Source organism: Leuresthes tenuis, unplaced genomic scaffold (assembly GCF_036924035.1).
Source record: "Leuresthes tenuis unplaced genomic scaffold, fLeuTen1.0.hap1 SCAF_22, whole genome shotgun sequence".
In the NCBI taxonomy this organism is placed as follows: Eukaryota; Metazoa; Chordata; class Actinopteri; order Atheriniformes; family Atherinopsidae; genus Leuresthes; species Leuresthes tenuis.
In genome coordinates, this window is record NW_027325376.1 from 15,662,565 (window position 1) to 15,682,131 (window position 19,567).

At 40.7% G+C, this 19,567-nt stretch overlaps 2 protein-coding genes across 4 annotated transcripts; both read left to right on the forward strand.

Annotated features, from left to right (window-relative positions):
* Positions 1-6,769: 6,769 nt before the first annotated feature.
* LOC140282225 (uncharacterized) lies at positions 6,770-8,955 on the forward strand. 2 transcript variants are annotated; one of them, XM_072376815.1, is made up of 5 exons: positions 6,770-6,864; positions 6,991-7,689; positions 8,424-8,552; positions 8,628-8,674; positions 8,817-8,955. In XM_072376815.1, exons 1-5 carry the CDS (start codon positions 6,810-6,812, stop codon positions 8,934-8,936), a joined length of 1,050 nt encoding a protein of 349 aa, XP_072232916.1. In that variant the 5' UTR covers positions 6,770-6,809; the 3' UTR covers positions 8,937-8,955. The 2 variants fall into 2 exon arrangements, with proteins under 2 accessions (XP_072232916.1, XP_072232917.1); XM_072376816.1 differs by having other exon boundaries at positions 8,631-8,674.
* A 6,026-nt stretch (positions 8,956-14,981) lies between these two features.
* LOC140282227 (uncharacterized) lies at positions 14,982-18,260 on the forward strand. Of its 2 annotated transcripts, none has more exons than XM_072376820.1 (5): positions 14,982-15,421; positions 15,641-15,682; positions 15,767-15,874; positions 15,996-16,030; positions 18,010-18,260. In XM_072376820.1, the coding sequence occupies exons 1-5, from the start codon at positions 15,064-15,066 to the stop codon at positions 18,130-18,132; spliced, it is 666 nt and encodes a 221-aa protein (XP_072232921.1). In that variant the 5' UTR covers positions 14,982-15,063; the 3' UTR covers positions 18,133-18,260. The 2 variants fall into 2 exon arrangements, with proteins under 2 accessions (XP_072232921.1, XP_072232920.1); XM_072376819.1 differs by having other exon boundaries at positions 14,987-15,421; positions 15,764-15,874.
* The last annotated feature ends 1,307 nt before the right edge of the window (positions 18,261-19,567 follow it).

The following is a 19,567-nucleotide window of genomic DNA, read 5'->3' on the forward strand; positions in this document are numbered from 1 at the left end:
AGCAGAGAAAAAACAAACACAGAAACAAACAAAAACAAACACAAGAAGCGGCAATCGCATACAACACAGCTGTGGATATAGATGACCTGAAACCACATCAACTTCTTAGCGAGCATGCTACTGGGCTAATGAATGCATGTGTGTGTGTGTGAGAACATGCAACACCCATGGCACAGGTCCTACATGATAACCATGTTTAGTAATGAGTGTATAAGTGTACAGAGCCACAATCCCCCCCTCCCAGGAATCAGTAGCAGGCAGAGAGGGCTACAAGACCCAGGCCACCGGCAGTCCCAACAGAGCATAGAACCCGAGAAGCCCACTGCAAGAACAACTACGCATCCACCCAGAAGACTGCAGAGGAAGCCCCCGGACAGAGCCCCCATAAGCATAGAGCAGAGGCCCCCCAGGAACCAGGGGCAACAGCCCACCGACCCCGCCAGGTCCCAGCCACCCAGACATGGGCCGTGGACCGGACCCAGGAGCCCGAGCACCCCCAAACATAAAATGTTTTCATTAATCTTTTAAATGATTTAAATATGCTGACTTAGCTTTTCTGTTGAAAAAAACCCAACTTAATAAAAAAGACAGTTTTACCTTCATTTACCGTATGTTCCGGACTATAAGTCGCTCCGGAGTATAAATCGCATCAGTCAAAAAGTGTGTCATGAAGAGGAAAAAAAAAACAAGTCGCACCAGACAATAAGTCACATTTGTTTGGAAATTTACTTCACAAAATCCAAGACCTGCTTTTCAGTGAGCTCACAGAAACTGTCAACCTTGGCTCGGAAGTCTGCCGGCAGTTTCTGACACACCTTTTGTCCGTGCTCTGCTAGAGAGGCGGTTACATTGCATGAAGCTGAAACACCAAGAAGGCCCGTCTGCAAAGTAATTTATATTCATCTCCATGGCAAGTACCAGGGCGTGGAGACGTAACTGCACCATTAACAAGCCTCTCTCGGCAGTATGTTGTTCAAGCATGCACCTGTGGACTCGTTTCTCCAGCTCCGGCCATTTTACTACCTGCAGTTTGTAATCTGCAGACTAGAATTCTTTCTCAGTTGTCTTTAAGTTAATGTTTCAGTTAATTTTTTTCCAGTGGTACAGGAGCATTATATAGTTGTCACAATCCTCTCGCTTTAGTCTTTGGTTCATGTCAGTCAGTATGCATTAACATTGAAAAACATGTTAAATCATATATATTTTTTAATATATAAGTCGTACCTGACAATAAGTCGCAGGACCAGCCGAACTATGATAAAAAGTGCGACTTATAGACCGGAAAATATAGTAGTTATTTTAAAAACAGTGATTATCTTGATAAAATTAAACATATAAACCCATATTCTTTCTATTTAAAGATGTTCCCTAATTTGTAACAAGTATTAGACAAAATCATCTGTGACCCTGAATGGTATAAAGTGGGTATGGATGTGTAAATTTAAAAGTATTGGTCCAAACACAGAGCCCTGCGCTACTCTGTAACTCATTCTCGCATTTTATGAAGCGTCTTCATTGCATATAAAGGAGGACACCAATAATTCCAATAAAAAAATCAAAACACATAACAGGTCAAATCTTGAACAGCAGAGGTTGAAATATTAGCTTTTCTATTTTGCACACTATGATATATTCTTATTTTTTTAACAGAAAACATTCAAGATCTGTGTGCAGTCAAGCTATTGGCCAGCAGGGAGCAGAAGTCCATCAATAGCAGCTTCCACAGAAGTGGGTGCTGAACTTTACTTTAAGATCAATACATTTTTCTGAAGTTATCCAACAGCATTCAAGTTGCTTCAAAGTAGAAAAAAGCGTACCTGAATGTTTCGAAGACAGAAACTGCAGCTTTTCTTTCCCTGGGAATGCAGTCACATCATCATGATGTCCCCCCCTTTATTTTTTTAACTATGGAACTATGATTTTGATGTTGATGATGTTTTGAAGTCCTGCAGCCTTCTGTGTAATGGGAGGTGGAAAAAACAATCTCTTTTCTGAGTTTCCACTCGAGCACATCGGCCTCAGCCCCAGTGGTTTTATTGGCCCCCCTCGTCTCCTCCGTCCTTACAGGATGTCTGTGTGGTCGTATGTGTTTGTTTGTTTGTTTCACGCCCTTTGCCCATTCACTTCTCTTTTCGATGAATACTTTTACAGTTGTAATAACCAGCTGGAAGCCAACAAAGTTGCGCTTTTATTCTCACATGATCCTTCAAGAACAACTGCCAAAAAAGGCATTTGCATCAGCGATGCAGCTGGTCTGATGCCGGAACAGAATATATCAAGGAGGGAGGAGGAGCTGTCATTTTTGTCACATCATCTTAATATATGTCCAGTTTTGCATTTCAGACCTCAGTTTGCACAATGTGATTTTGCATTGTTTAGTTGAAAATGCATGGACATGGTACAGTTTGCTGCACAGTAAAGAGCATAAAAGAGTGAGTTACACTTTGTTATTACAACCTAAAGCAAAGAAAACAGCCAGTCTCATGACTGAATGTACAATGTTAAATGCAGCTGAATTAATTTCTTTGCAGCATTTGTATATCAGTTAGGTTGTGAAAGGGCACCACACAAGCATCTCTGTTCATACAGTAAAATACTAAACACACAAAGCAAGCTATGCTCTATTAATACCCTCAGGAGTGAAAGTCGCACCTTTCAGTATTTAGTGGCCTCTCACCGTTTACCTTCCACTCATGTAGTGAATGTGGTGTGAAATACACTCTAAGTTTCCATTGGTGGAAACATAAGTTCATACGGAGCTTAAACACAAGTAAACTGTCCTGAAGCCTCCAGGCCACAACAACTTACAACTGAACAAGTCTGGTCTCAGAGGACCTGTTGTACAAGCAATGAAAGGGTTTAAATGAAAATTTTGAATAAATAAATAAAAATAAATAAATCAAACTTTTTATCTTGTTGACATGTCGGAAATCATCTTCTATGTGTGACAAGAAATATGAGCAAAATCAGCTATCAGCACTGTGGCTGGCTAGGTGCCAGAGTCTCTACTCTGAATCTGCAGTGCAACACACAGTGTCATGCACAGTGTAAGGGGGTATGGCTGTGTGTTTGTGTGGTTTCAGAGGTTATAGTCGAGTCCTTGCTTTTTCTTCCGGTCACAGTCAACAAAAGTAAACAATGGCAACCAAGGTGGAACAGCTGTATTTTCAGTTGGAGCTCATCAATATTGAAGAAGAAATGCTTAAATTGCAAATGTTGAAGCGCAGGCGACAGAGAAGACATTTGCAGAGGTGGTCTGTACGACCACTAAACCAGTCGAGGCTGAAGGTGTGAATTTACAACACTGGTTCACCCACTGAGGGACCTGGATGAACAAATGCACTTTTGATACTTTTGAATTATCAGCAGTGATAATAAACACAAAAATATACTAAACAACAGATATTGCATTGAAGGAAAAGCATCAGAATGGTGCAGAATGTTAGAAATTGCACTGCACACTAATCAGGAGAGCAGCTACGGTCCTGGCCTGTACCAACACCAGCAGCTAGGCTGGCCAGAACCATGGATGTTGGTGGCTATAATTGCTAGGCCACCATTGCCATCACGTTTATGTAGCACAACCACCTGCTATGTCAGCCATCCTAGCTGCTAGCAGCTGCAGCTATGTCCAACAAGCGAGCAGTGAATTTGTTTTATTGCTGACAGAGAGACAGAGAGTTGGTCAAGCTTCAAATTACACACTAACCTGCATAATTCAACTGTCTGTCTCAAAGTACTGGCTATAGCTTTGCAGAGTCAGAGTAAACAGTGAAAGCCAGTGTCATTTGCTAGTGGGAAGGATTATGGGTGGGGCTAGATTTGCACATGCATGCATGTCTATTCACAGAATGAGAAATGTGGAGAGTCTCTTGGCATTTTTAAGGTTGATGCAGACAGAAGGCCAAGGACTATCTGAAAACCACCGCTATCTGAAAACCACAGGTTCACTTATGTGAGAGTTTCCATAAGCTGTTGCACTTTTTTTCTATACAGCTTTTTAATTAGACTATCTCTCTCACACTGGTTCAAACTGAACTATACATCCACGCATTCGGGCTGTCAGTTTGGGCTTTAATCACAAATGTGTGCCACAGTGAAAGGGGAGTGCTGTATTGATCACAGAACACAGTTTTGTTGTGATAGGAACTTTGTTCTCATTCTGATGGAATGCAGCACAATAACTTCAGCATTATTGTCAAAGGTCAAAATTGTAAACAAAATCATGATCAAATGAATCATCAATAAATCATTAATAATCTATGCATAAACAAACTGCCTTTGCTAGCCTATATAGAGGAATACTTTAGTTAACACTCAGTTTGTGTTAAACATAATAGACAACAAAATGATGACTCAAAGGCATAGATGCAAACCAACAACTGGACATAATCTACAGTAATGGATACTTATGCTGGTGTCTCGTTGTTCTGAGGTCAGAAAGTCGCAGGATCGTTTAACTTTTAGCTCACTGTGCAAAGAATTCTCACACTTTGGAGGATCTCACACTTTTGTTGAGGTTGGATGTAAACACTTTATGCGTGGACGTACGCTTTGCAAATCAACAAAATGATGTATTGGATTAAATATGATGTCAGTGCATCATTACTTCAACACAAGAGATACCTTTTTAGGGTAACAACATGTATAAAATGCAGAATACACAGTGTACTGATGATGCCCGCTGTTCATCTTCACAGGTTGTTTACTGTAAATTTGTGCGGTAGGTGCAGCATACTCAGAGATGAGAATGTTTTTTTTTAGTATCTGTGTGGTTGACAGATTGCTTCTCAGTATACGCGAGTCAAATCATCTCTCTGTGCACTCTGTGTGGTTTTCATGAGGAAGTCTATTGTTTTCATGCACTGCAGTCACACAGTGTGAATCAAAGACATTAAACAGTCAGATTGGTCAAGCTATTAAACAGAATTATTTCTAAGTAGTCCCCCTCTACAGAATTATGTTTCTGTTTTGTTTCAGAAAAAAAACTATACAGGTGGGACTGTATAGTTCATTTGCAAGAGGCATAGTTAACTAATGAAATGACAAGCTAGCAAGCAACAAGAAGTTAGAACAAGCTAGCTGGTTCAGACAGTAGATGCTTGTGCCTAGAACTGGTCAAACAGCTAGCAGACTGAGGTATTGAGGTACTCTCTGTATATTTGTACTGTATTTTAATTCACAGACATCTACTCACTACTCATTAGAAGTTTCTGGGGTAAGATGTTATGTCCCATTTGACACATTAGCACTGAAGGACATCACATCACAAGTTTACGTAAAGAGGAACTAGATATGGTCCTCTGCAAACATCAAGCATAGCTGATGAAAATTTGACACTTGCAATCGGCTGCCGGCTCAGACATGGCCAAGTATCAACATGACCTGGAAGAACATGATTTCTTTAAGGTGTGAACTACAACCAGGCAATTGTGTTCTTGATCACCTACGTATCGGAGACCTTTTGCTCACATAGTCTTAGTGGTTTCGAACAGGATGTCTCTACATGGTTTTCATACACTGCAGCCTCACAGTAGAACTCTGATGCCCAGGCTACTACCAGTCGATTAAATAAAGTATAGGCAAATAAATAGCCTTCAGAATGCCAAATCAGAGTTTTGATTTAAAAAACCCCAGAAAAGAATCAAACAAAAAGTCTATAGATCGACACAGTCTTGGTCTAAATCACTGTGTTACAGTGTTACTGTATTGCCAACAACTCTAAGACCACTTTCAGCTTTTTCGTATATATCAAATCTAATTATATATTTCTGCCAGACTGACAGCTGTACGATCATAGATATTATAAAGACCGCGGCATCATTCATAGAAGTAATTTATAAGTCATGAATGAAGCATTTCCAACTTATGAAACAGAACCTAAACAAGCACAATCCTCCAAAACAAAACAAAAAAGAAAAAAAATCAAAAATTTGGCACAATGTTGTAGCCAAAGCATGGTTGCATAGGGGATAATGTTGATAGGTCAGACAGTCAACTCTTTGATTCAGACCCAGAAGTTTTCTTAATTACTGAACAGATTCAGACATATGTTTGCAGACATTTACAGCCCCAAAAGGCTTGTTCCTCCTGCTGGTTGAAGATTTCAAGTTTCAGGATGGAAGAAGCTTTCTATTCGTGGTGCTCTTGAATCGTTATGAATATATTTAGCATTATTTCTATGACCCTGACATACAAAACATTCTTACTCTACTGTAGTTGGTGTGTGATGCTGATTGTTAAAGTATGGCGTGCTAACCTTTATCCCAGCCCAGTTTGGCTCAGAGTTATGCCTGCAAAGTCTCAATCTTCTTTGGTGATTATGGGTTAAAACAAATCATGTTCTATGTGGTCGTCATTGTTAATGAGAATTTGTTCTCAATTGACTTATCTGGTTAAATAAAGGTTTCATTAAAAACAATTGATTAAAAATATCAACGTCTGTAAATATCTGTGACAGCATTACATCCACTTCCATGGCTTTACAATCTTAAGATCCAGTTTCACTTTTAACATTTATCATGCTTTAGATGAAACAAGAAGAAATCATGATGCAATATTTCTAACTTTTTGTAACTGTGCTTGGATTTTCACAGAATCTCTAAATGCTTTTTGTTCACCTGGGGAAACGTTTTATCTGCTTTTGATGTTGGCCTGTGACCAATGAGAACCAGTACTGACAGCTGCGGGGGCACTGAGGATGAGTTCACTGTTTCCAAAACAGGACAGTCACAGTCTCATTGTTAGCATATCAAATGCAGTCCTCTTTGTGAAGGCAGAATGTACAGAGGTTCCTCAGAGGCAAGACGATGACTTCCCTTAAGTTCGCTTCATATCTGACTTGTGTGTTGATGTGGAGAATAGGTATGTTGTGGACACATTTACATTCTTATCTGTAGCTGACCTTCATTTACTCTTGTTTATCTTTATCTTTGATTAACTTGTTTTGTGGTATGAACTGCTCATTTCATTGGTATCTTTTCTCCTCAGCCTTTGCGTCGGAGCCTAAATCATCTGTTCCCGTGCATCAACAGAGTGGCTTTATATCAGCAAATGTTGGTGAGAAAATCATATTGCAATGTTTCTACAAAGGAAAAGCTTCAGCTATGTTTTACTGGTATAAACATACCCTGGGACACAAACCAAAGCTTATCTCTGCCTTCTATAAACACAATGAAAATGGAACGTTTTTTGATGAATTCAGAAACAATCCAAGGTTTTCTCTGGAGGGTAAAAATGGGAAAAACCACTTGAGGATAAAAGATTTACAGATTTCAGACTCAGCTACCTATCACTGCGTCAGTCACAATGTATATAAGTTTGAGTTTGCAGAAGGAACTACGGTGAATGTAAAAGGTTCAGGCTTGAACATCCAGGCTTCGGTCCATCAGTCAGAATCTGACTTTGTCCAGCCAGGAGGTTTTGAGACTCTGAACTGTACAGTTTACACTGGGACCTGTGATGAAAAGCACAGTGTTTACTGGTTTAAAGACTCTGAGGAATCACATCCAGGACTCATTTATACCCAAGGAGGCAGGAATGATAAATGTGAGAGAAATCCCAAGACACAAACGAACACCTGTGTGTTCAACCTACCGATGAAGAACCTGAATGTGTCTCATCACTATTGTGCTGTTGCCTCATGTGGACACATAGTGTTTGGAAACGGGACCAAGCTGGACTTCACACGTGAGTAACAATTGCCTACTACTAAAATTTTTAAAAAGCATTTCCCGATCAAACTTCGTCAAACAGAATTAAAGTAGAGAGCGCAAACTGGGATTTTAGTGTTGGCTTTTGGTTGAAAATGGACTTTTTGTCTTGAAGTCTAAGAACGTTTTTCGATTACTGAAAATGTTTTCAGTAACTGAATATTGTATGTTTTTGACACAATATTGGTCACGACATTTTTCACCAGAGACATCAAATAATAATAATCTTAAAAAAAAAAAAAAAAAGGTCCTCCGTACATCAGAGTGTAGGGTTCCCTTTTGGTTACAGGGTTGTTTTTTGCAGGACATTCAACACATTGGAAAGTTACAGGATAACCCGCAGCCAATAATGTGTGTGCACATCTGGAGCTCATACCCAGTCCTCTAACACAGTACACACTGAGCTACACCCCTCACATATGGGTATTTTATATTTGGGCTAATAGTTTTGGGGAAATGCTTTAATTATCACTCATATTCCTTTACACGTCTACTGAAAAAACATGGTTAAGGGAACGGATTTTACAGATGTACATGTGAAAACACAAAAGTACACATACTACACAACACCTATGTCTAATGAAACCAAGATTAGTCCTGATTTTACCCCACAAGAAGAAGAAAATGTATTTTCAATCAGAAGAAGATAAAAAAAAAGGTCAGTGTGGACTCAAAGCTGTGTAATGCTCTGTGATTCCTGTCTCTCTGCAGCTAAGCTGAACTCTGCCGACTTTCTCGTACATTTCTTATACGGATCTCTGGCATTCACCACCATCCTGAGTGCTTTGATGGCTTTCTCCGTGTACAAGCTGAGAAAGAGATCCCACTGTCCGTGTAAAGGTAATTAACACTGTTGAGACAAACAGCTTAATCACAGAAGAAGACTTTCTGAAAAAGGAAACTTCTGTTTTTCAGTAGAGTCGGGTGCAAGACATTCAGATCCATCCGCAGCTGATGCTGAGGTGATTCTTAATTATTCAAGTCGAACTAACTCATAAATAATTATAAAAACATGTCAAATGGGACTTTTTATCCACATTGTGAATCCCTAATATATATATATATATATATATATTTATATGTGTGTGTGTGTGTGTGTACCAGGGTTACCAAGATGCAGACAACCTTCATTATGCTGCTCTAAGGAAACAAAGACTCAAAGGACCAAGAAGTCAAAGGAATGAAACATTGAGTCAGTGTGTGTATTCCAGTGTGAGGAGGTAGTACCTGTTTCATCTTTATTTTGTATCATTCTGTTAACATCTGTTTAAAGACAATGTGAATGAAGATGATCAATAAAAATATGGGTTTGTTGTAAGTGACCAATAGCTTCTTTATGGGTTAGTTAACTTATTAGATCTCTGTGACTGTAATTGTTCCATCTGTGCCTCGTTTTTATTCAGACCTGCACAAAGTTTGTCATTTACTTAATGGGACATCGACCAAACCCTTGTCTCTTGAATGGTACTTTTCTTTTTTTGCCTGTTAAGACTTGTAAATACTCGTGATGACAGGTAAATGAAACTCTGCGAGACTGTACTTCTATAGTAAACACATTTCGAGTTCCAGTGAGCGGTGGAAAGAAGACCCAAAGGTAGACACAGATTCTGACAGGTTGAAGGTGAGCTTAACTGGATTAATTCTTAAACAGCAACAAAAAAAAAACGCAGATGAGCCAGAACACCAGAAAACCAAACTCATAAAAACACAAACCTAAGATCAGACAAAACCTGACTATGGCAATGGCCATGAACTGCAAGTAAACATGGAGTTGTGACAGCAAAAATCTGACAGTGACTGTGAGAAACCAGAGAGCTTAGATACTGTGGGGTGACTGATTAGTGAATGATTTCAGCTGAGGATAATAGACAGGTGACAGGTGTGGCAGTGGAGCTAATGTCCAGATCAGGAGGAAAGTGAGGAAAACTATGGTTGAGAAAGTAGAACAAGAACAATGCAGAATTAAGGCAAGACAAGACTACTGACCTAAGTACTAATAAAGACTAACCATGAGAGAAACAGCTAAAGACTGGACTAATAAAAACTGAAGAAAACCTGATAACAAACAAATCACAGAAAACTATGAACCAATAAATAATCAAAGCATAAAAAAGACCAGAAAACCAAAGAAAGAGAAAATTAAAACCATGGATCCTGACTTTAAGTCATTTTCAAGATTCAAGGTTTATGTTTTAAGATGATGTGTTATGAGAGGAACCTCTGTGCATGTGTCTTTTGTTTCATTTTGTGTTATTCCGTTCATAGCTTCCCTTGTGGTCTGCAGTCCAAAGATGAAATCTCACTATGGCCAATGCAGATTAATATGCTTACAACATGACTGGTATGCTTATCTAATAATTACAAATGACAAAATTCAGTGAAAGTAAATGAACCTGTGTGTTGATAAAAAGCTTTATGACTTCATTTGGATCTTGATTCGACACAGAAAGTAGGATGTCATTGACTGAGACTTGATGACCTTGAATTCCAATGTTTGAATTCCAACATTCTTCGAAGGCTTCAGTAAAATGTAGACATGTATATAGCAGTCTCTCTGAAAACCCACCTAAGAGCAGCTTTAAGGGCCGGTGCATCTTTCGCAGAAGGGTTTTTGTCATCTTTGAAGTGTATAGGGGTGGAACACATTGATCCTATGTTGTAAATTGAATTAAAAAAAGTTACATTTTGTGGACATAAAACTTGTCAAAAGTCCCTTTTAAAATGACAGCTCCAAAGCAAGTAAGGCAAGGAAGAAACCTCTGGCAGAACCAGACTCAAGAAGGGTTGCCACCCCCTCGACCAGCTGGGGTTTGAGAGGACAGGAAAAAGGGGACAACAAACAACATCACACCAGATGAGAAAGACAAATACAAGTTAATGACAACAATAATGTTGTACATAGAGAAAAAGAGAACAGAAGGAAGAAAGGTGTCTCATGGGAGGGCCCCCAGTAATCTAGGCCTATAGCAGCGTAACTATTGGATGTTTCAGGGTCATCTGAGCTACCCCTAACAATAAGCTTTGTCAAAAAGGAAAGTTTTAAGCCTAATCTTCAAGGTAGAGAGGGTGTCTGCTTCTCTGACACTGGCAACTGGTTCCATAAGAGGGGGGCTTATAAACTGAAGGCTCTTTCTCCCATTCTACTTTTAGGAACTTTAGAAACCATAAATAGACCTGTAGTCTGAGAGCTAAGTTTATTGTTTGGAATATATGTGAGATCTTTAAGTTATGATCGACCTTGGTCATTAAGAGCTTGATATGTGAGGAGAAGAATTTTAAATTCTATTCTGAATTTGATAGGGAACCAATGAAGCGAAACCAAAATTGGAGAAATTTGATCTTTCTTCTCTGAAAACAAGAAGACGAAACATCTCTGCAGCAGGGTTGCCAGGACTACTAAACCAAACACTTTTATTGGCCAACTTCAACCAAGTGATTTTAATGTGTAGTGAAGTAATACAATGGCAGAGGATATCTATATATATATATATAAACGGATTGAAAAAAGAAGAAATACTGTAATTAATGATACACATTAATATTTTTATGAAATGTCAATAGTTGTTAATTACTCAAATGGCTTCTAGCATTTCCCAAACATCATAGAAGAGCACTAAGTCAACTGCTTTGCTCTGTGTGTTTCTGTGGGATATCATATATGACAGACTGTAGCACTCATAACTACTGATGAAACCAAATACTTAAAATTCTTTGTTTCAGGTAAGGACTCATCCCTGATCGAGAGGGAGCACTACACTTTTTTCTGGTCAAGGACCATGGCCTCGGATTTGATAGAGCTGACTTTCATAATGGCTGCTTCACACTCTCCAAACTGCTCCAGTATGTGTGAAAGTCAAGCCACATCTGAAAGGGTTCCCAAACCAGATACCCTCCTTTTGCCAACTACGTTTCGAGACCGCATTCATTGAAATCACAAACAGTATCTGTGACAAGGAGCAGCCCTGGCCAAGTCCAACAGCACTGTAAACACTGTTGACCTTGTCCCAAGAATGCGGACACAGGTCTTGCTTTGGTTATACAGGGACAGAGTAGGCTGCAACAGTGATTCTGATACCCAGTACTCCCATAAACTTTCCCGGGGAGGCTGAGTTGTGCAATTCCTCTGTGGTTGGAACACACTGTCCGGTGCCTGTTCTTGAAAATGGGAACCACCGGTTCCCACTGCATTGACATTGTGTCAGACCTCCATGTGACACTGAAGAGGCGTGTCAACCAAGACAGCCCCACAATGTCCAGAGCCTTCAGCATTTCAAGTTGAATCTTGTTCACTCTCTGTGCTTTATTACCATGAAGCTTTTAAGCACCCTCAGCCACCTCTGCCGAGGTGATGGGCGAGTCTTCTCTCCCAAGTCCCCAGACTCCACCTCTTGTGATCCTCAAAGTGTTCCTTCCACCACCTGACGATATCTTTATCTTTAGTTTGGGTCAGTAGTTCTCCACCCAGGCCAACCACAGATCCTAGGAGCCATATCCACAATGGAGGTCTTGAACATGGTCCATTTGATAAGAAATCAGGTCGTATCTGACTCAGTATGCCACCTAACTCTTGGTAAAGGTGAAAGTTATCTCTCACCTCAAGTACTGCTATGCTTTTTTAACAGATCTCCCTGCTTGCTGAGTTAAACCCATGCAGAGGTTCCAGGACATTGCAGGATGTCTGATCAGTCACATAGTACACATGTCCCTCTACTTTGTTGAACCCCACTGGCAACCCATGGCTGCCAAAATCAAAGTTATCTATGCGGTCTACAGAATGACTTCTGGGACTGCATCCAGCTATCTAGACTGAACCTTCTTTGTACCACTGCCCTGAGTTGATTTCACACTTCATGTATAGACCAGCTTTTTTGTAATCCTGAACTGAAGCTTGAACATTGTTCCTCACATGTAAGCTGCTTTGGACAAGAGTCTCTGCTAAATAGTTAAATGCAAGTGTTAAACTTTGAATGCTTTTGTTTTCTGGACTGAAGAGCAGAGAAAGCCTCCAGCTTGATATCTGCTCATAAGCGTGATGGCGTTTAGCGAGCAGACAGACTGTGCAGCGTATTTGTACATATGCTGATACATACCTGCCGCTGTATGCTCCGTTTTACCGGGCAGGGAGATGTGTGAAGACTCTGAGATGGATCGGCAGCTTGGATGGAGGTGGTAGGCCAGTGAAGGCTCCACAGCCGGGGGTTCGGCCAGCCCCAGCTCCGCCATGCCATGCACCTCTAGCTTGGAGTAGCCCTGTGTGGTTGCTTTGCATTTGAACAGACTCGACCAGAAACGACTCATCTCAGCCAAGTAGGCCGGGACCGCCGGGAGCAGCTGCTTGGCAAGAGGGAGCCGTTTCCCGTCGTACAGGTCCCTTGCCGCCCCCTCCATGTCCTGAGTCGCCGGCCAAGGGATATTAAGTTTAGACGCAGCTCGTTTGCAAACCTCGTACAGGTTGTTAGCAATCAGAGTGGCGGCTTCGGTTGAGCTAGGGGGTCTGGATTGCGTGGTGAGGGAAGGGTCCCTGCTGTCTGTACCTGTCACAGCCACTCTCAATCTCCTCTGCAGGATTTTCCCCGGCATGGTGGAGCAATGTGCACAAACCTGTGGGTCCGCTAGCGCGGCCTGAGCGTGCTTAGCTCCCATGCATACGATACACATAGGGTGGGGGTCTTTGCCCGAAATCGTTGCTCCACATGATGTGGGGCAACGGCGGGAAGAGCCCTTCCCTTCATTCTGCCCGGCTCCTGTGAAGGGGGCTGCGGGGACAAACATGCCAATTAGGGGAGAAATGTGATACTAGGGGGGAGCCTAGTTTAATATATATATATATACATTTTTTTTAATGTGGTATATAGTCGGTGTGAACCGAACTATAACCTATCGTGTGGAGAATAGTTTGCCGCTACGCGTTAACTATGCTCCGGTGGCTACCAAGTTAATGTTAGCACCTAGCCGAGCTCGAGTGAACGTAGCCCGAAGCTAGCACAGGACACCCGGTAGGTGAGCACCTGGTGACCTGTGGGGAAGCTCGACACAACGCGGTCGCAATCCCACTGTAAGTAACTGTCAGCACAATCCGGAGTCTGTCGGTGCCGTGCCAGGCAATGTTTCCCTTAACGGGACGTCTGATAGCAGTTAAGCGAGCAACCAACCTGACGACCGGATGCACTGAGGGAGCTCTCCTAACTCCTCTGAGGAAGAAAGCGAGTATGGCCCGGGCCGGGCGGTCGACCGTGGTATATGGGGGGGCGGCCCTTCCCCACACGTCGACCTGTCTGTCAGAGACAGACGTTGTGTCATTGGAGCTTCCGTAATGGTCTCGGAAAGGAAGCGATTCCCATAGTGAAACACAGAGCAAAGTTAGAAAAAGAACGTTTAGGAGTAAAGGCATTTGCACATGGCAGTGTAGAAAATGACATGGGAATTGATTCTTTAAATTTGGTTACAGTATTCTCTGGTAGAAACCTACTATAAATACATTTCCTCTCAGACACTGTGTTGTCAATCAATGTGAACTCAAAAGTTATCAAAAATTGGTCAGATAAGACAGGTTTATGAGGAAATTCTGTTAACTATTCACTCTCAATCTCAAAGGCACGATTAAGAGAGTGAGCTGGTCAGAGCACATATTGAGAAAATCCAATTAAATCTGATATAAAATTTAAAATTCACATTTTGTCTCTCCCTTTCAACATCTCTATGGATGTCAAAGTCACCCAGTACGATTATTTTATCTGTACTCAGAACTGCCTGAGACCTTTTCACTTCATTGGCACATTTTTTAAATACTACTTCTCTTATAAAATCATTTTTCTATTTTTGATCACACTGATGCAAACGACCTGTGTGTTTTCATATCTTAATGTTATTCAGTTTTACTCAGCATTTAGCTGGACGTTATATATACTTTTAAAGAAAAAAATTTACGTTACATTTCACAATAAATTTAATTGTTTTTCGTATAATGACAAGAGAGATTATTCTGATGGAGATCAGAAATGTTCTGAAGACAACTGAGGTGCATTGCTACCAGCTTTCAAAACTCTTATTTTCTAGTCTTTAGCTTAACAGATACCATTTGTTCCAAGTTTCATCTGACACAGGATGATTAGTTTCCAACCACCATCTGAGAACTCTGTTTCATCAGCACGTCACTGTGCTTGACAACATGAAAAAGAAAAAACACCCCACCCATATGGACCTCTTCATAAGAGCTGAGAGGACCAAACGTTACAGTGACACGGTTAGACACACGATGAGGATCTTTATCCTGATAACAGCTTTGTTTCTCTGCAGCCTCAGTAAGTACTGCCACCTGTAGTCACAGTAACAGCTGAATATTCAGTATGTGATGTTCTCTCTGCTGTTTGTTTCAGGCTGGATCTGTGAGTCTCACACTGTGGAGGTCCAGTCTGGTGAAGATGTCACTCTGCTGTGCTCCAACATTTCCACATCTACAACCCAGACAGACTGGTTCAGAGTGGTCAACAGAACTAAACCCAGCTGTATCGCCTCTATGTTTCATGCTCACGGTGAAGCTTCATTCTGTGATGGATTTCAAGGTGGAAAATTTGAGATGAGCTCCAACATCACCACTGTTTTACTGAAAATCAAACGGGTGGATTTCGCTGACTCTGGGCTGTATTACTGTGGATTCTACATGAAGAGTCACACAGTCCTTGTCAGTGCAGCAGAGTTAATCGTTCCAGGTAAGATTGGGGTACTTTATGAAATATTAACTTTGGTATTTCCTTGTTATATCAAAAAAATATCATCAGATTTATGAGGATTTCACATTACAAGCCAATTTTTCTCATCTTGTGAATTGTAAATCTCAAAGTTATCATCATAGAAGCATGAAAACAGCCCAAAGACAAACAGGGAATTCATATTAATCAAATTAGATCACACTAGTGTTTTATTTTCAGGTAACGATGAATCTGATGAAGAAGCACATTTGAACACTGAAAGTAAGGTTCCTCTTTAGTCATTGCAGTATCAACCAAACATGAAGCTGACTTTGAAATGTTTTATGTGTAAATATCTTGTAGAAGAAGCTGATAGAATGAAAGACCTGATGAGTGTGATCCTGGGAGCTCTGACTGTTTCCCTCACTATAGCAGTCATTATTCTGGGTGTAAGAATCAGGAGACTTCAGACAGGTACAACTGACTGTTGCTAATGCACATCCTTCTGTAAGCTGGAGGATAAATCTACAAGAAATTTAAGAAGTCATAGAGACAGCAATGATTAACTTATCCTTCTTTTGTATTTACCTTTTAGCCATGAAGGAAGAACAGCAGCCAAAAGAGAGCAAGGTGAACTTATTTCTATGAAACTTTTTTTTTTTTTAAATTTACATTGAAATCCATTCAAATATGATTAATCTGTGAATAACGTCTGCCTGTGGCTTCACTCGGTAAATGCAGGCAGGCAGTCATATTGTCTTATCAATAGTGCTGTTACAGCACATTTTTAAACTCTAGTGTGAACTGTAATTTTCAGTTTAAAGGGGAACTGCGGTATTTTTAAACTGCAGCGGCGGGCGTCGATGACGTCATCCCAGTAGACGAGTGTGTAGAAAGCCCTCTATAATCCCCCAATAGCCGCCAATAACAACAACTTTCCAGCTATGAACTGCGTTCATTCATTCATTCATCTTAAAGTATTGGTGAAATAAAGACAGATAATGCCTTATTTAGAGGCTGCATCGTCTCTGGCCCCGTTCACTCCGTTATATTGATCTCGAGGAATCTAAATATCTTCCAAAGGACGCAGACTTTCACCAAACTGCTCTTGGTGAGTAGATGAACGCATTTCATGCCAGAAATAAGTTCTAGGGTTAAAAATACCGGAGTTCCCCTTTAACTTCAATTTTCGTTGTTCTTGTTTGCTATGATGTGTGAAAAAAAGTTAGAACAATACTTGTTACCTTCGTCTCAACACTGACGTTGCTTTTTCTGATTTAAACACTCAACCATAAGTTATTTTATCAAAATAGATCATTTCTGATGGGTTGTAGAAACAAACCATTTAGTTCTGTATCGTCTCTGAAGTGTGTTTGCAAAATCTGAAATGCTGTTTTATTAAAAAAAACAATTCTAAATGACTGAATCATTTTAACTGAAATGTAATGTCACAGCAGACAGTAAATGGCAGTAAAGAAGTACTAAAAAGAAGTAAAATAGTCATTTAGAGTTTCTGTTAAAGTCATAGCGTCGTCTGTTCTGTTTTCAACTTTCTGTCATTCAATGTTGACTCAACCTTTAAACTTTATATCGTAATAGGCAGGGGCATTTCTAGTCACCTTGGGGGCCCTAGGCAAGAGTGACCATTGGGGCCCTCCCGAAAAACACCAGGAAGAATATTTAATCCAGAAATCTTTTATTTCAGATTACGAAGGTGCAAAATCGCATAAATACAAAGACAATAGAAAAGTCTACATATAATATACTGTATAACATAATAAACACAACTGAAATGTGCAAAGTTTTCTGAATAACAAAAACACAACCAAGCAAAAAAAAAAAAAAGTTAGTGGTCTTTGCTCCCATATCCACATGCCCATTTCATGTTTGCTTCGGTGAATCGAAAGTACGCTCGAAAGCCAGCAAGTCAGGACGGGGCCCCACAAGGAAGATTTAAAACATGTCTCTGCAGTGTCTATGGGGGTTTCAGGTTGTGTCATTGATATGGATCAATTTCAGCCGTGTCTCGTGGGGTCCGTTAACAGCCACTAGCCAGTGATAGTTAGTAGGGGCCCTATGCGGGGGTTTCCCGAGGCATCGATGTTGCAGTGTCTAAAGCAGTTCATTCATTTTGTTATTGATAAGGACCAATGTCAGCCCTGTCTTGGGGCCCCTTCCAGCTCAGGGCCCAAGGCAATTGCCTGGGTTGCCTGTCCCTTTGCGGCGTCTCTGGTAATTGGTTTATTTAGGTTTAATCACGAATTTACATTTTAAATCTTTTCCAAAAGGAAGTTTTGCATGTCCAGCAGTGTAAATGTGTTGGGAAGTAACACGAGAGTCTAAAAAAACCTGTTCACCTGTTCAGCTTCACCATTTATCCATCATACAAACATTTCAGCCCTCCTTTATCAGTGTTCTATCACAGCAGGTTTTAAATTATTCAGCACAGCTGGTATATCATTAAACATCTGATTCAATCATTTCACTTAAAATCAACTAAACTTTGATCACAACTTTGAAAATAGTAGTTGGAATGAATAAAATCCAGCAGTTTTTCACATTTCTGACCAATTCAGCTGTAGTGTGTGACTGAACATTTTCATTTTCAGAATCAGGCCTCAGATGATCTGGACTACGCAGCTCTAAATTTCAAGGCCAAAGCAAAAAGAAGCCGCAGGCCTGCATCAGAGAGGAAGGTGGAGCCACATGTTGTGTATGCTGCCACCAGATAGAGTCAGGAAGCAGCTGGAACTGCAGCTCAGAGAGGAACTCAGGCTTCATCACATTCACCTGCTGATGTTTCTGTGTCTGTTTCAAAGAGTTCTGAGCAAAAAATAAACTGAATGTTCCCATATTCAGACTCTTAGTGTCTTTTTCATCCTTTTGATTTTGTCTCTGCTGCTGTCAAAGTCTGGGCCCACTTTGCAGATGTTCTAATGAAGAGAGTCAAGTGGTCTGCTGTGGGAGGAGTGAGATGCACATGAGTGTCAAACAGGAAGAAACAGCAGAATGTGGTCTGAGCTCAGCTGGTATTCCATTAAACATCTGGTTCCATCATTTCACTTAAAATCAACTAAACTTTGATCACAACTTTGAAAATATTAGTTGGTATGAATAAAATCCAGCAGTTTTTCACATTTCTGACCAATTCACCTGTAGTGTGTGACTGAATATTTTCATATTCAGAATCAGGCCTCAGATGATCTGATCTACGCAGCTCTAAATTTGAAGGCCAAAGCACAGAGAAGCCACAGTTCTGCATCAGAGAAGCAGGTAGGGCCACATGTTGTGTATGCTGCCACCAGATAGAGTCAGGAAGCAGCTGGAACTGCAGCTCAGAGAGGAACTCGGGCTTCATCACATTCAACTGCTGATGTTTCTGTGTCTGTTTGAAAGAGTCCTGAGCAAAATATAAACTGAATGTTCCCATATTCAGAAACTTAGTGTCTTCTTCATCCTTTTATTTTCGTCTCAGCTGCTGTCAAAGTCTGGGCCCACTTTGCAGACTTTCTCATAAGGAGTGTCAAGTGGTCTGCTGTGGGAGGAGTGAGATACACATGAGTATCTAACTGGAAGAAACTGCAGAGTGTGGTCTGAGCTCAGCTGGTATTCCATTAAACGTCTGATTCCATCATTTCACTTAAAATCAACTAAACTTTGATCGCAACTTTGAAAATATTAGTTGGTATGAATAAAATCCAGCAGTTTTTCACATTTCTGACCAACTCAGCTGTAGTGTGTGACTGAATATTTTCATTTTCAGAATCAGGCCTCAGATGATCTGGACTACGCAGCTCTAAATTTCAAGGCCAAAGCAAAAAGAAGCCGCAGGCCTGCATCAGAGAGGCAGGTGGAGCCACATGTTGTGTATGCTGCCACCAGATAGAGTCAGGAAGCAGCTGGAACTGCAGCTCAGAGAGGAACTTAGGCTTCATCACATTCACCTGCTGATGTTTCTGTGTCTGTTTGAAAGAGTTCTGAGCAAAAAATAAACTGAATGTTCCCATATTCAGACTCTTAGTGTCTTTTTCATCCTTTTGATTTTGTCTCTGCTGCTGTCAAAGTCTGGGCCCACTTTGCAGATGTTCTAATGAAGAGAGTCAAGTGGTCTGCTGTGGGAGGAGTGAGATGCACATGAGTGTCAAACAGGAAGAAACAGCAGAGTGT

What these genes read in the sequence shown, in the direction of transcription:
- LOC140282225 (XM_072376815.1), top strand. Translation starts at nt 6,810, where the DNA reads ATGACTTCCCTTAAGTTCGCTTCATATCTGACTTGTGTGTTGATGTGG. An exon ending in TGTGTTGATGTGGAGAATAG is followed by an intron (nt 6,865 to 6,990) that starts GTATGTTGTGGA and finishes TTTTCTCCTCAG; the next exon opens with CCTTTGCGTCGGAGCCTAAA. An exon ending in CATCCGCAGCTGATGCTGAG is followed by an intron (nt 8,675 to 8,816) that starts GTGATTCTTAAT and finishes TGTGTGTACCAG; the next exon opens with GGTTACCAAGATGCAGACAA.
- LOC140282227 (XM_072376819.1), top strand. Translation starts at nt 15,064, where the DNA reads ATGTTCTCTCTGCTGTTTGTTTCAGGCTGGATCTGTGAGTCTCACACT. An exon ending in AGCAGAGTTAATCGTTCCAG is followed by an intron (nt 15,422 to 15,640) that starts GTAAGATTGGGG and finishes TTTTATTTTCAG; the next exon opens with GTAACGATGAATCTGATGAA. An exon ending in AGCAGCCAAAAGAGAGCAAG is followed by an intron (nt 16,031 to 18,009) that starts GTGAACTTATTT and finishes TTTCATTTTCAG; the next exon opens with AATCAGGCCTCAGATGATCT.